Source organism: Dipodomys spectabilis, unplaced genomic scaffold, assembly GCF_019054845.1.
Source record: "Dipodomys spectabilis isolate Male_0828 unplaced genomic scaffold, ASM1905484v1 ptg000085l, whole genome shotgun sequence".
In the NCBI taxonomy this organism is placed as follows: domain Eukaryota; kingdom Metazoa; phylum Chordata; class Mammalia; order Rodentia; family Heteromyidae; genus Dipodomys; species Dipodomys spectabilis.
The window spans coordinates 7,511,190-7,527,687 of record NW_024870762.1 but is presented as its reverse complement, the minus strand read 5'-3'; the positions used below and the strand labels follow the sequence as shown (position 1 = coordinate 7,527,687).

Genomic DNA, 16,498 nt, shown 5'->3' with positions numbered 1-16,498 from the left:
GGAATCAGGCTAAGCATGTTGCATTTGCAACATGGCAGCTGTATGTCAAGTTCAGATTGGAGGCAGCAACTGGTGCATAGTTGCAGGGAGCCGGGACAAACGCCATTACAAGATGGCGCCCACTTCCTTTCAGCTTAGAGGTAAACAACTCCACATTAGGCAGTGCTTGGCGGGACTGCGGGTCCCTAGCTTTGCGCATGCGCCACCATTGTAAATCCTGAGCCAATCCCGTGGCACCTGGTGACGGTAGAAGGCGGACAGCCAATCCTGAAGCGACCCGTGTTCCAAACCCTATATAAGCGGCTGCATTTCCTTGCTCGCTCTCTTGCACTCAAGCTCTCCCTTCAACTAAGAGGCTCTCCAATAAAGTGTGATCTGAGAAGACTCCTGGTGTGGTGGTCGTTCTTCCTCGCTGGCCGAGAAGGCGTTCGCCGCACATAGTCTCCTGTGTAATGATTACTCAGGCAAGGTCTTATGGGTGGAGGGGAGTGTCACGTTGCTTAATGTGTGTCTGGAATAAAAAGGACCAGTGTCTAGAATAATTCTATGTGAAAATGCTGAAACAAGGATACAGGTTGACCCATTGTAACAATGAAATGTACAAGACACTATGTTGAAGATGAACTTTACAAATTGGGGGGGGGGGCGGAGGGAGGAGTTGGAGAAGCGGGGAGGGAAGGGATAGTAGGGGTCAAAGAGGCGGTAACCATGCTGGATAGGAAATGTACACATTTTCTTACTCATGTAACTCTAACCCCTCTGTACACTATTTTTACAATAAAAACATAAAAAAGAATAATTCTATGTGAACATAGATGTCCATGTAAGATCTTTCTTAATCCAATTTGCAGATCTGTTACTGTATTTTTTATTCCATTTTATAGTTATATAACTTTCTGTGGCACATGGTTTCTTGTCAAGCTTTTCATATTCATGCCCATTTTATTTGCATATCTGTAGCTCTTTATTTCTATTGTTGTTTTTGTTACATGATGAATGTGATTCCTGGTAATATTATAGTAACTGGTGAGCAATCTTTAAATGGTCTTTAGTAAATAAGTTAAGATTCTGATGGTAAAGGACATTATTTCTCTAGTTTTTCACACGTATAATGCCCTCACCCCAACTTATGATTGCTGAACAGTTTTTAACTTCAATATTCTCTTCAGAGCGCTCTTTACTTCTTTGTTTCTTAAAGTATAGATCAGGGGGTTAAGGCTGGGTGTGACGATTGTGTAAAAGAGGGTTAAGAACTTCCCTTCATCTTGGGACTTGGTTTTCTGTGGCCTCATGTACATATAAATGGCCGTCCCATAAAACAGAGTCACTACTGTGAGGTGGGAGCCACAGGTGTTCAGGACCTTTCTCCACCTGCTGGCTGACTTGATCCTCATTACAGCTTGAGTGATGACTCCGTAGGAGATGAGAATCAGTGACAGAGGTACTAGAAGAAATATAACTCCAAGAGTAAGGACGGCAACCTCAATGACTCTCGAGTAGACACAAGCCATCTTGACCAATGCTGGCATCTCACAGAAAAAATTATCCACTAGGCGGTGGCCACATCTTGGCAACTTCAATGTCAAGGAGCAAAGAATTAGGGCACTTCCCAAACCCCCCAACCAGGAGATCAGCACCATCCTGTGGCAAAGCCCAGGGTGCATGATGACCATGTAGTGCAGAGGCTGGCACACAGCAGCATAGCGGTCATAGGCCATCACAGCCAAGAGAAGACATTCTGTGGCTCCCAGGTCAAGGGCGAAGAAGAACTGGAGTGCACAGCCTCCGTATGAGATAGATTTTGTTGGGCCCCACAGATTTACCAGCATCTGGGGGATGATGCTAGTGGTATAACAGAGGTCCACAGCAGACAAATTAGACAAGAAGAAATACATGGGGGTGTGGAGCTGAGAGTCTAGATAAGACACCAGGATGATGGCTGTGTTTCCTACCAGAGTCACCAGATAGAAGATGAAGACAGCCACGGAGATGATGCGCTCCAGGTGAGGTCGATCAGAAAACCCCAGAAGGATGAAGTCTGTTCTGGAACTTCCATTGGTTGTTTCCATGGCCCTTTATGATATGCTAGGAGATAATGTCATGGTTACCAAACGTGGTTTCAGTCTGCCTTAGAACTAGAATTGTTGATGATAGTATATTTTACTTACATATGACAAATCACAAACTCTTCCTCTGCCCCCATCATAGGCCTTGAATTTAGCGCCTGTTTCCTCTCCCTGAATTCTTTTACTCAAAGCTAGAACTGTACTTCTTTGAGCCACAATACCTCTTCCTGTGTTGTTGGTTGCTAATTGGATATGAGAGTTTCACAGACTTTCCTTCCCTGGCTAGTTTCAAACTGCGATCTTCAGATCTCAGTCTCCTGAGTGTCTAGTACTACAGACGTAAGCCACCGGCTTACAATCAAACTCTGGTATAATTAATTTACAGCAGTGGTAGTATATTTATACATACATGCAGGTGTGTATTTCTTGGGATTATAACAAGAAATGTTTTAATTGTAGTTGTAATTCTAAATGTCACCTGTCTATTTCTTTTGAAAGATCAGAACACAAGCTGGAGATTTGTTCTATAAGTGTTATGGCTCTGTAGTTTTTGAAATGATTTTCAAAACTACGTATGCAAATGTGAAAAGAGGTGACACTGTTCAAAAAGAAAGAGCCTCACCCCCTCCCACAGTATAACCCCTGCTTTCACTGTATTTAATGTAGGTATAATTTGTGGAGGGGAAGGGGAAAAACAAATCATTTAAATAGGGATACAGGTGGATCCATTGCAACAATGAGATGTACAAGTCGTTATGTGGAAAACGAAATGTACAACTTTAGTGGGGGGGGGGGAAGGGGGAGGGAGGGAAGGCGGGGAGGATTGGTTGGGGGGACGGGGGGAGGATGGGAAGGGATGGGAAGGGGAAACAAAGGAGGAGGCTACAATGCTTGATAAGAAATGTACTCATTATCTCGCCTATGTAACTGTAACCCCTCTGTACATTATTTTCACAATTAAAAAAACATGTAAAAAAAAAGAAAGGGACTCAATACCTGACTTATGTAACTGTAACCCCTCTGCACATCACCTTTACAATAATTACAAAAATCTACATATGCAAGCCAAGTGCCAGTTGTGGCTCACACCTATGACACTAGGTAATCAAGAAGCTGAGATGTAAGGATTGTGATTCAATGTTAGCTTGGTCAAGATAGTACATGAGACTGTTATCTCTCATTAACTAGTAAAAAAAAAAATAAGTATAGCTATGGCTCAAAGTGGTAGAGTGTTAACTTTGAGCACAAAAGCTCAGGGATTGTGTCCTGGCCCTGAGTTCAAGCCTGAGGATTGGCGAGTGCGTGCACACACACACACACACACTCCATTAACTATTAGGATAAATAAAAATAAACAAAAACCCTAGTGAGGCTATCATCTCTCCTTGGTAAAAATAGCTACACTAAAAAAAGTGAAAAGATAACAAGTGTTGATGAGAATGTGGCAAAATGTGACTGCCTGAATGCTGTAGATCAGAACGTAAATTAGCAAAGCAACAGCGATGCAATATCAAAGTTCCTCAAACCATTAAGAATTGAATTAACATATGATCCACCAATGCCATTCCAAATGAAGCAAGCTTTTTGAAGAGATATTTGCACTTCACTGATTATTATGACACTATTTACACTATGTAAGAAATAGGTACAGCTTATCAATGGCTGAAGAGGTATAGAAAATATGATACACAGGAATAACACTAAGCTAAAAAAACAAAGAAACCTTGCCATTTGTGACAACATGGTTGAAATTGGAGATCATTTTGTTTAGTGAAATAAGACAGGCACAGAAAGATGAGGATTACACAACCCTACCTCTGTATGCAATGTTCAAAATTTGATCGCATAGCATTTGAGAGAATCATGGTGGTTATTAGAAACTGTGATAAGAAAGGTGGGAGGGGGCAGAAGGGATGAGAAGAGGTTAATCAATAACTACTAAACTACAGTTAGACAGGAATAAGAGATTCTGATGTGGTATTATATTGTACAGTATGTAACTATGGATAAAGAGCTGTATATTTAAAAAAGTGAGAGATATATCAAAAGTTTTCACTATAAAGTGATGATAAACACTCCTAAGAATGAATCAAGGAAGAAGGAAGAGTAGGAAGACTGTGAGATCTAGAGGGCCCAAGCAGTTTTAAAAACAAGAGAAAAGCAAAAGGACCAGTGTGTGTGTGTGTGTGTGTGTGTGTGTGTGTGTGTGTGTGTGTGTGTATGTAGCTGAAGTTGTAGAACATTTGCTTAGCATGTTTAATTCTTAATACAGAAAAAAATTGATGAGACAGACATATTTAACTTGATTGAAACTTTTCATGTATTAAAACAGCATACATTTTCCCATTAATGTGTATAGTCTTTACATTTTTATTTGCCAATTAAAATTAATTTAATTTAAATAAAAAACAGATTTTAAGGAAAATTAAGTTGAGGTGGTTGGAATTTAAAGGTATGAATTGCCAATCCATACTTATATGGATAAGTACTTACTTATAGAAGCTCTGAGATGCTTTCGTGGAACATCCAGGTATTTCCTTTCTTCCTTGTTCTGAAAATAATAAAGATTAGGTCAATTCAACATGGTTTCAAGAGAATTTGGTGTAAAGTGGTGTAGAAAACAAGCAAGCAAACAGCCAAGTCTTGATGAATTCTGGTGTTTGTCCTTGTAACTAGCCTCTGAGTATTGCCAACTGCCCAATGAGCCATCTCTTTGTGTCATATTGCAAACATAACTCCTCCTTGACACTCTACTGTGCCAGCCTTGGCCCTACTGGTTAACTAGACCGCAGATGTTCATTTTTCATATGTGGACATACTTTAATTCCTCTAAATATAGCATAAAACACCACACCTTTTACTTTAGTGAAATTTAAGACAAGTGACCCCAAAATATGTAGACATAATTTGCCTGATAATATGGAAAATTAGAAACAAAATTTCAAAACAACCTGAATATTAAAAATATCTTACATGGTTCATTGATTAGTGACAAACAGGAGGTACGTTGCTGCATTCACATAAGTTCTAAGCAGAAAAAGACATGGTCAGAAAAGTTAAGACCCTAGACTTTGGCCTCAGACTATGCAAACTTGAGCATGACAATAGCATCTGGGAGTGTCAATTTCCTCCCTTCTAAATTAGTAATCTTAACAGCATCTGCCTTGCCAGGATGTTAGGAGGAGGATTAAATGATAGGCAAAACATAATATATTTAGGATGAAGCTGATAAAATTCAGAAACTTCAAAAACACACCTGCTCTTGTTGAAATCTAATCTCTGCAGAGAGGAGATCAATATGTTTGTATTTCACATTTCTCTGACAATTTGGCTTTCAGGTCAGGACAAGTCTTAGGCCATTTAGGATTTGCTTTCTGCATCCCATCTTTTTCTGTAAGAGAAAGCAGAGCATACTTACCTGGAGCCAAAATGATTGGACTAAACTCTTCTTTTCATAAAACGAGAACTCCCAGCTGTCTTGTTCTTACCTTGATGATCCTTCACTAGTAATTCTGGAAACATGTTCTGTGGAAGATTAATGAAGCTCCCCCAAGTTAAATTAACCATCTCCTCTTAATTCTACCGTCTCACTCACATTTAAATGATATGGCTGACGTTTTCATAATTCAAATGTCTACGTTGGATGTGGGACTGGTAGAAGCACTGATGAATTAGTTTTGGCTAAATGTATTTTTGATTGTATAGTTCATGTCTTTCATGTTCACTCTTGATATCTGCGTCTGTAAGTAGCACTAAGCTGGTGGATGTACATTCCAGCATGAGCAACAGGAGCAGGGAAGTATTTATATGTAACTCTGAAGGCTAGCTGTAACAATGTGGCTTAGACTCTTGGGGCTGGTGCCCCACAGAGATGATTAAGAACATCCTTAATATCTGGCTAAGGTCAGAGGCTTAAACAAGCAACAGTTCATTAATAGTTTTCTTAAAAATTGCTCCTTAATTTTTTATTGTTATTATAAAGGTGATGTACAGAGAAGTTACAGTGACGTAAGTCAAGTAAAGAGTACACTTCTTCCCTCTCTTCCTTCCTCCTTCCCTTCCTTCCTTCCTTCCTTCCTTCCTTCCTTCCTTCCTTCCTTCCTTCCTTCCTTCCTCCCTTCCTTCCTCCCTCCTTAATCCCTCCCTCCCTCCCTCCCTCCCTTCCTCCCTTCCTTCCTTCCTTCTTCCTTCCTTCCTCTCATCCTCACTCTCTTTCTTTCTTTTTTGCCAGTCCTGGGGCTTAAACTCAGGGCCTGGGCACTATCTTGAGCTTCTTTATACTCAAAGCTAGTACTCTACTGCCTGAGCCACCATACCACATGCAGTGTTTACTGAGTAGTTTGTTGGAGATAAGAGTCTCACAGACTTTCCTGAATGGTCTGGCTTCAAACCACAATCCTCAGATCTCAGCCTCCAGAGTAGCTAGGATTATAGGTATGAGGCAAGTCAACCCTTCCCTTGCTCTCTCTCAGTTTTTCCCTCCCATTCCCACCCACAAAAGTTTTTCTTTTCTTTACATTGTAAGCATCCATGTAAACATTGAAATGAAACCCCGTTGTACAACTGAATGTGCCTTTATAAAAATATCAAAAGGTTATTTAAATGAAATTAACTGCAGACATGGATTTACTTACATTTACATTAAATTACTATTGGAATTTGAAAATGTAATACAAATCATCACTAATTTAATAAAAATCAATACATTTAATTGAATTTTGGTTCAATCAACAGTACTATAAAGATTGGAGGGCTGGGAATGTGGCTTAGTGCTGAGTGCTTGCCTAGCATGCATGAAGCCCTGGGTTCAATTCCTCAGTACCACATAAACAAAAAAAGCTGGAAGTGATGCTGTGGTACAAGTGGTAGAGTGCTAGCCTTGAGGAAAAGAAGCTCAGGGACAGTGCCCAGGCCCTGAGTTCAAGCCCCAGGACTGGCAAAAAACCCCTAACAAAACAAGCCCACAAACCCAAACAAAACAAATTGGAGAATTTTTTTTACCTGTGCCTGCAGGGCAGAAATATTCAAAATTTAAAATCATATGAAATCATCATAATTCCAAGCTTATGAGTCATGGCATTATTATTCAATGTTCCTTTTATTAACATACATTAATTATACAAAGAGGTTTCACTGGGTTATTTTCATGTATGCATATAATGTACTTTGAGCAAAATCATGCCTTCTATTACTCATTTTTAATCTTCTCTCTCTTTTGAAAACAATTTTGACTTGCTTATTCTATTTTCATACATAGGCATGAAGTGCTTTGTGTGTTGTAATATCCCTTTTCCCTCTAATTTTATCAATTTGCTTTCTCTATCTTCCCCCTTCCCCTCTCTCTTGTTTGGCTATTTGTCGATCTTATTTATCTTTTCAAAGAACAAACTCTGTTTCATCAATTTTTTGTAGTGTTTTTTTTTAGTATCACTTCATTAATTTTCACTTGGATCTTTATTATTTCTGTCTAATAATTTTGAGTTTTCTTTCTTTTGAAACTATTTGAAAGAAACAGTAAAAATTAATGACTGGATCTGAGTTTACTAACTGATCCGTAGTGAAGGCTCTATTTTATAGATCAGTTTGGTGGGGTTGGAAAAATTAATTTTCATAACTTATCCATATGTATCAATAGCTCTGTTATAATATAAAGCTACCAATATTGTCAAACCATCTCTAGATTGCTTGTAGTATCTAATATAATGTGAATTATATCTGAGGGAAGATATAGCCTAATACTCAATTAATTTGATAAATAGATGAGCAGCAGATGTGAGCTAAATTGAGTAAATCATTTCTGAAACTTGTATACAGCATCCTTTAATGTTTTACTTTATTTATTCTTAGATGTCACATGTTTCATTATTTCTAACAATTATAATAAAAAGACACAAAAATGAGTTGTAAAGAGAATAAAATGACAAAATAAATATTTACAATAAGTGATCCTTAAAATAAGAACACAATATTTAATATACATGCCTATGACTAGAAGACTGATCATCTGTCTCTCTCTCTGTCTATGTCTCTCTTCCCCCTACATACACTTATATTCAAACAGATAAATACAGGAGGAATATAACTCTGGCTCTGAACTCTGGACCTACGTGCTGTCCATGAGCTTCTTTGGCTCAAGGCTAGCTTAAACCACAGTGCCACTTCTGGTTTTCTTTTCTTTTTAATTGGAGTTAAGAGTCTCACAGATGGGCAAGGAATGCGGCCTAGTGGTAGAGTGCTTGCCTAGCATGCATGAAGCCCAGGGTTCAATTCCTCAGTACCACATACACTAAAAAAAAAAACAGTAGTAGTGCTGTGGTTCAAGTGGTAGAGTGATAGCCTTGAGATGAAGAGATCAGGGACAGCACCCAGGCCCAGAGTTCAAGCCCTATAACAGACCAAAAAAAAGTCTCGCAGACTTTCCTGCTTAAGCTGGCTTCTAACTGTGATCCTCAGATCTCAGCCCCCTGAGTAGCTAGGATTACAAGCGTGAGCCGCTGGCACCTGGCTTGATTTATAAATTTTGATGAAGACACCAGGACCACATATTGGGGAAAGGATGGCCTTTAATAAATGGCATTGGGCAAATTCACTGTGATAACTATCAATATCCCAATCTCATTCTTCAAGGAAATAGAAGAAGCAATCCCAAAATTCATATGGAACAATAAAAGACCCTGAATAGCAAAAATGATCCTTAACAGAAAGAACAGTGCTGGAGGAATATCAATACCAATTTTCAAACTCTACTACAAAGCCATAGTAATCAAAGCAGCATGGTACTGGCACAAGAACAGATCTGAGGACCAATGAGGACCAATGGAACAGAACTGAAGACCCAGAAATGAACCCACAGACCTATAGCCACCTTTGATAAGGGAGCTAAAAAATAGAATGGAAGACAGCCTCTTCAGTAAATGATGCTGCCAAAATTGGTTAAACACCTGTAGAAAACTAAAGGTATATATATATATATATATATATATATATATATATATATATATATATATATATATATATATATATATCTCACCCTGCAGTAGAATCAACTCCAAATGCATCAAAGACCTCAAAGTCAAAGCAAATACACTTAAACATTACAGAAAGGAATAGGAGAAATTCTAGGGCTCCTTGGCACAGGCCGAAACTTTCTTAAGACCCAGAAACACAACAAATCAAAGAAAGGCTGGACAAATGAGATTGCATAAAACTGCAGAGCTTCTGCATGGCAAAGGACATAGCTAGCAAGATCAATAGAGAGCCCATGGATTGGGAGAAAATCTTCACTAGCCAAAATTAGATCCCCCAACAACAAATCCTCAAAGAAATAACCTCCCCATTAATAAGTGGGCTAATGACTCTGAAGAGGAAGTAAAAATGGCCAATAGACATATGAAGAAATGCTCAACCTCTCTAGCCATAAAAGAAATGCAAATCAAAACAACATTGAGATTCCACCTCAATCCAGTTAGAATGGCTATAATCAAGAAATCTACTGTGGCCAAAAAGGAAGCCTACTGCATTGTTGGCGAGTGTGTATACTTGTTCAACCACTTTGGAGAGTAGCGTGGAGGTTCCTCAAAAGACTCCACATAGAGCTCCCCTATGACTCAGCAATCCCACTTTGGGCATTTACCCAAACGATCACAAACAAGGCCACACTAAAGCTACCTGCATAACTATGTTTATCGCAGCATTATTCGCCATAGCTAAGATATGGAACCAACTCAGATGCCCTTCAGTAGATTAATTGATCAAGAAAATGTGGTCTATCTATCTATCTATCTATCTATCTACAATGAATTCTATGCCTCCATCAGAAAGAATGACATCTTCCCATTTGTTAGGAAGTGGAAAGACTTGGAAAAAATGATATTAAGTGAAGTAAGCCAGACCTAATGAAACATAGGTCTCAGGTTATTTGCAGTAACTAGTATACATCTAGGATAATCTTACCAGACAAGCAGCGTACATATGACCATATAAGATGATGCTAAGCGAAGTGATTCCCAAGAGAGGGACACAAGAGGTTTTATCTATGTGGCTGCTGTTTTTAATGTACTATGTGTTCTCTTTTGTTTCTCTTGTATGTTCTTTCCCCATAGTATACCCCTTGTTTTCACTGTATTTGATTCTGGTGCCCTGCATCTTGTATATACATTTTTCTAATTTGGGGAGGGGAGGAGAAATAACAAAATGCTGAAACAAAGATACAGGTTAACCCATTGTAACAATGAGATGTACAAGGCACTATGTTGAAAATGAACTTTACAACTTTGGGGGGGGGGAGAGAGGAGTTGGGAAGGTGAGGAGGGAAGGGATGATAGGGGAAAAACAAAGGAGGGAGTAACAAAGCTTGATAGGAAATGTACTCATTACTTTACTCATGTAACTGGAACCTCTTTGTACAGTATCATTACAATAAAATATATTTAGAAAATAATAAATGATATTGGGAAAACTAGATAGCTACATAAAACCTATGAAATCAGACCCCATCTCATGCTTTATGCAAAAGAATCAATTCACTATGCATTCCAAAGCCTAATCCTAAGACTGTAAGTTATAAAACTTCTAGAAGAAACCATAAGAAAAAGTTCCAAGTTGTGGGTCTGGACAGGGATTTTGAATATAAATCCAAAAGCACAATGACAAAGGGCAATGGCATACATTAGCAAGAAAATAACAAAATTATCATGTTTTTGTGCAATGCAGTTAGGCTGAACATATACAGACTTAAAAAGGGAAATTATATCCTAAACAATGCAGAATGACAACCATTTGCACAGGATTTACATTATATTAGCTATTGCAAGCAATCTAGAGAGGATTTCAGGCATATTGGGCAATGTAAGTAGCTTTAAAGCAAATATATATCATTTTATATAAGGGATTTGAGCATACATAAACAAGGATCCATTAAATGTTCTGGGAAAAGTTTCTGACTCCCAATGAACAATTTCTGCTCTAGTGTACTGAGAAATTGGATGAGTTATTTTATGACACATTTGAGGCCAGTGTCGACTTGCTTCCAAGCTATTCTTATTTGTGAACTAATTAAACATTAGAACATTTTCCTTAAAGAACTGTGTCTCAAGAGATACTCTCTACTAAATCGCCTGACAGATTTTGGCCAATGGCCCAAGAGGACTCAGGTGCAGCATATACATAGCATAGTCACAAAGAAGTCTTCATGTTTTTCTATATTGACTTTCTAATTCATAATTTTGTCCTTTGAACACATATCAATAGGAGAGGCTAGGAACTTTGATGGTAGTTCTCAAATACTCAACTGCTTGCTATAGTTTCTCCATCTTCTCAAGTATGAAAAACACTACTCAATTTCTTTATAAGTCGTTTTTTACAAATTTATCTTTGTAAAGAGAAGGTAAGCAATAAGATGTCTGTGAGATTTGTGCATTCTCAGGGAAGGCTGGAATGGGTATAGATCATGTTATACATGATCCATATGAAAAGTGGGGAGTATTTCATTTCTGGAAGCCTTTTTAAAGTTTGGAAATATCTAATAGCTCTCAGAACAACTAGAATTGTTTTAGTAGTTGATCCTTATTTAGAACAACCTTAAAAGCATTTAACTTTCAATAAGCACAGTATCTTTTTTTTGAATATATATATATTTTTTATTTAATTTTAATATTTTGTGAACATACTGTACAGAGGGGTTACAATTACATGGGCAAGATAATGAGTACATTTCTTATCAAGCATTGCAATCTCCTCCTTTGTTTACCCTTTACATCCCTAGCACAGTATCTTGATAGATGAATACCATGATGAAGTAGAAATCTCTCAATCAAATGACAGAATATAGTGGGTTTCATGAAACTTAGTTCAACCCTCACAGTATAAGCAAACCCACATTGCCTAATTTTTTCTATTAAAAGGCTGTTTTTCACAAAGGGAGAACACTACTGTTTTCAAGGTAACTCTTAGCTGAAAACAAAGAATGTTGGTAGGGAAAATGTAACTTGCTATTGGTTTTGAAAGTCTTTGGAATTTAAATAGGACTTTGGCTTCTTTTTCTCTAGATAGCAGTTGCTTGTAGGTCAAAACTTGAGTTTCAGTTGTTTATCGTTAGTGGACAATGATGACGGTGTCAAATCCCATTCAATAAGATAAAATTCCTAAAAGACAGAATTAAGTAAATGGTGACATTGAAAGAACAAAGGCTCCAAGTCTAATTCAGGTATTTAAGTCAGAAAAAACCCCCATAAACACATAATTCTTAAGTGTGGAGGAAATTATATCTGTGTGATCCAACCTCCTCAACTGGTAATTTAGGAAACCGGTGGTAAAATTAAGCTGGGTCTGGTAATGCAGCCCCGTAGTTCCTGTACTGGCTAATGACGGATGACCAGAGTATCACTTGAGCTGCTGAATTCAATACCAACATGGTCAACACAGTGAGACCCTGTCTCATCATCCTGTTCAATTCTGAGTAGCTAAGCTAGATCATTTAACTCCAAAGTTGTCTTAATTTCCATGACAAAATGTTGGTGACTGTGCCTTTCTTAGGGATTCCAGATTTTCTGCTCTTTCTATTCATCCTACCTCAAAACCTTAACTCTTTTTAACTTTCCAGCAATGTCTAGCATTTCAGAGGAGCCACGTGATTCAATGCCCCATGACACAGCTGTGCTAACAGGCACCTGGAGATAGAAACCCAGAAACTTCATTTTAACAACTTCTGTTGATGTTTTGCATGGATGACAAAGTTTGAAAATGAGAGCACAGCCATATCTCTTTTGTGTATGATCCCTTTGTGTTGGTCTACATTATCTTAAGGACTCCTTTCTTGTTAGTCTTCTAGTACAATATAAAAAACTGAGATTCAGATTGTGTAGTTTACTGGTGGCTGGGAACTCCCTCTAATTTGTGGTGTCAGGAGAAAAGGAGTCAACTGGTTCCATACCCTTCATATCATTTGTCACTCAATTTTTTGTACCTCATCTCTGTGTTTGCATGTCCAAAGCATAGTGGAGTTTTAGCTTATTGTGCCTTTGTCATCATCCTACTCTAAGATAATGACACTAGTGAATGAGAGTCACCCCAAAGAATTCATTCTACTAGGCTTTGCTGACCGTCCATGGCTGGAGCTTACTCTATTCATTGTTCTTCTGATCACATACCCCATGGCCTTGCTGGGAAACATTGCCATCATCCTAGTGTCCAGGTTAGACCCCCGTCTCCACAGCCCCATGTATTTCTTCCTCACCAACCTCTCCTTTTTGGACATGTGCTATACCACCAGCATCGTCCCTCTGATGCTTTCCTGCTTGGGAAGCTCTAGAAAGATAATCAGCTACACTGCATGTGTGGTTCAGCTTTATTTCTACAGCACAATGGGGGGATCAGAAAGCCTGCTCTTGGCCACGATGTCCTTTGACCGCTATGTGGCCATCTGCAGACCCCTGCACTACACCCTCCTCATGAGCCAGCGCTCCTGCCTCCTGTTAGTGTCCATCGTGTGGTTGGGTGGAATGGCTTTTTCCTTCTCAGAAGTCACAGTGACCTTCCAGTTGCCCCTGTGTGGTCACAATCAACTGGATCACTTGGTGTGTGAGATGCCAGTTCTGATCAAGACTGCCTGTGGTGAAAAGGAAGCCAATGAGCTTGCACTCTCTGTGGTATGTGTTTTTTTATTAGCTGTCTCTCTCTGCTTGATTCTGGCTTCTTATGCATATATTGGGCGTGCTATATTGAAGATGAAATCTTCTGAAGGAAGGAAAAAGGCCTTTGGGACATGTTCCTCTCATCTCATTGTAGTTCTTTTATTTTATGGCCCAGCCTTTAGCATGTATCTTCAACCTTCTTCCTCCATTTCAGGGGATCAGCCCAAGTTCATGGCTCTCTTCTATGGAGTGGTGACTCCTACCCTCAACCCCTTCATCTACACCCTGAGGAATAAAGATGTGAAGGGGGCATTAGGCAGCCTGGTGAGGGGCATCTTCACTTCTAAGTGAAAATTTGTAGGCATCAATTTTATTATTTACCAATTAGACCAAATTGATATGGGTTACTCCAACAACGTAAGCTTGTCTCCTAAATCTTTTTCCATTTTATTTTTGTATTTTGGGTCCGGTCGTGGGGCCTGAACTCTGGGCCTGGGCACTGTCCCTCAGCTCTTCAGCTCAAGGCCAACTCTCTACCACTTGAGCCACAGTGCCACTTCCAGCTTTTTTTTTCCTGCTTATGTGGTGCTGAGGAATCGAACCCAGGGACTCATGCGTGCAAGGCAAGCACTCTACCACTGAGCCACCTTCCCAGTCCCATCTTTTTCCATTTTAATCCAGCAGTTTTTAACACATACTTTATGTTTGTGTTGACTTAGTGGCTATTTATCAATATATAGTTCAATCTCTCTTTGTTTGATTATTTACAGTAGGTTCCTTTGTTATTGAGTTTTATCTTAATTCCATTGTGACTTGATAAAATATCAGGCTATTTCCACTTTCTTATAATGTAAAAGACCTGTTTGTGACTTCAAGTTTGATCTATTTTGGGAAAACCTCCATGGGCTTCTGAGAATATTTGCATTCTGCAGCTACTTATTGGAACATTCTTTGACCTTCACGTACCTGGATATTTACTTCTTACTTTATAAAATATTGCATTTGATCATGACACTTTTATAAACATTTATAATATGCATTTACTTTTTACTGTATAAAACAATGCATTTGATCATGACACTTTTATACACATATATAATATACTTCAATCTTATTTACCCCTAAGTATCCTCCCTTGTCTCATTGTCCCCTACTGATTTCATCTCCATATGGCTCCCCTTGAATCTTCCTGTCTTTCTGCCTGCATATTTGTTTGTCTTAAGCCTATATTCCACATGTGAGAGCAAACATAAAATATTGCGCTCATTTTTACTTAGCAAGATGACCCGCAGTTTTTTCCATTTTTGTACAATTAGCAAAATTTCATTAATTTTTGGAGGAATACTTCATTGTAGAGATACAACTTCTTGATCCATTCATCCATTGTTGGATATCTAGAATTATTCCATACAATAACCTTCTTAGAACTGAGGCTATAAATATCCAAGTACAACGCACACATGTTCATTTAGCACTATTCACAATAGTAGCTTTGATCTATGATCTTCAGATTCTAGCTTCCTGACTTGCTAAGATTATAAGTGTAAGCAATTGGTGCTCAGTTTCTTTATCTTCATTCCTTCTTTTGATGGCACTGGTGATTGAACTCAGAGCCTTGTATGTGCTAGGTAGTACTCTACTTCTTAAGCTACACTTCTTGCTTTAAAGTTCTTTTTGCTTTATTTTTAAAGCAAGTTCTCTAGTTTATACCTGGTTTAACTTCTATCTGGGACCACAGGCTTGCTGACACGGCAACTGGTTTATTGATTGAGATATAGGGGTTTAACTAACTCTTTGCCTGGTCTGGCTCTGAACTGTGATCCTCTGAATGAATCTCTGTCCATTGAGGAACTTGGTTACTAGTGTGAGCCAATGTACACAGCTTATTTCATTTTCATTAAATATTAAATACTAAAAATATTAAAAATAATATTGTGAAATCTCCTGACCCTGCCTCTCTGTTCAAGTCCTATAAATTTACCAATGATCTATAGCCATTTATGTTCCTTGATGCCCTCTCTTTCTTACTTTCTGACCTTAAAATTCATGATTGAATTTTATGTTCACCACACATTTTCTTTAGGAAATAACATATAACAGTCTCACATAAGTGAATGTCTAAATACATGTGTTTCAAAATTTACCTGTTTGTAAATGTATATAAAATATACTGCTCTTTGTAAATATTTTGGGGCTGTTTTCATTCAATATTTTGTTACTAAGACATGTCCAATATATTAGTATAATTATGATTCATTTAGTTTTCACTGTTATATGATACACCATTGTGGGAACATACAATGTTTATCTTTAACATCTTATTATTTACTCTTATTATTTATCTATTTATAATAATATCTTATATTTACTATATGATATCCATTGTTTGAATATAGAGTGGTTATCTTAGATAATATCTTATTTACTCATTGATGGGCCTTTTTGTCAATTATAACTTTTTTGTTTTGTTCCTAAGAGTCATTGCTGAACAATTTAGTGTATTTCTCTATTTCTTTTGGGATACGTAGGCAACAATGTCTTTTGGGTACATAAAAAAGGAATTTCTGAGTTCTGGAATAGGTAACTACTAACATTTACTCATTTCCTAGCAGAGTAATCCTTATCAGCGTATCCTGCCTGTATTATTTTCAATATGTATACATTATCTTCCATTCTAATTTCATCCAACATGTGATACTGTAGACCTTTAAATTATTGCAAACTAGAGCATACATGCATCCATATAATGGTGCTCTTGACTTTCATTTTCCTAATAACGGCTAGTTTTATATCTTGCTGTTC

General features: G+C 38.0%; 2 protein-coding genes across 2 annotated transcripts; one reads left to right on the top strand and one right to left on the bottom strand.

Annotated features, from left to right (window-relative positions):
* Window positions 1-1,127: 1,127 nt before the first annotated feature.
* On the bottom strand, window positions 1,128-2,069 carry LOC122111225 (olfactory receptor 2W1-like). The gene has a single exon (XM_042683951.1). The coding sequence runs from the start codon at window positions 2,067-2,069 to the stop codon at window positions 1,128-1,130; it is 942 nt and encodes a 313-aa protein (XP_042539885.1).
* An 11,039-nt stretch (window positions 2,070-13,108) lies between these two features.
* Window positions 13,109-14,047, top strand: LOC122111478 (olfactory receptor 2B11-like). The gene has a single exon (XM_042684326.1). The coding sequence runs from the start codon at window positions 13,109-13,111 to the stop codon at window positions 14,045-14,047; it is 939 nt and encodes a 312-aa protein (XP_042540260.1).
* The last annotated feature ends 2,451 nt before the right edge of the window (window positions 14,048-16,498 follow it).

What these genes read in the sequence shown, in the direction of transcription:
- LOC122111225 (XM_042683951.1), bottom strand. Translation starts at nt 2,069, where the DNA reads ATGGAAACAACCAATGGAAGTTCCAGAACAGACTTCATCCTTCTGGGG.
- LOC122111478 (XM_042684326.1), top strand. Translation starts at nt 13,109, where the DNA reads ATGACACTAGTGAATGAGAGTCACCCCAAAGAATTCATTCTACTAGGC.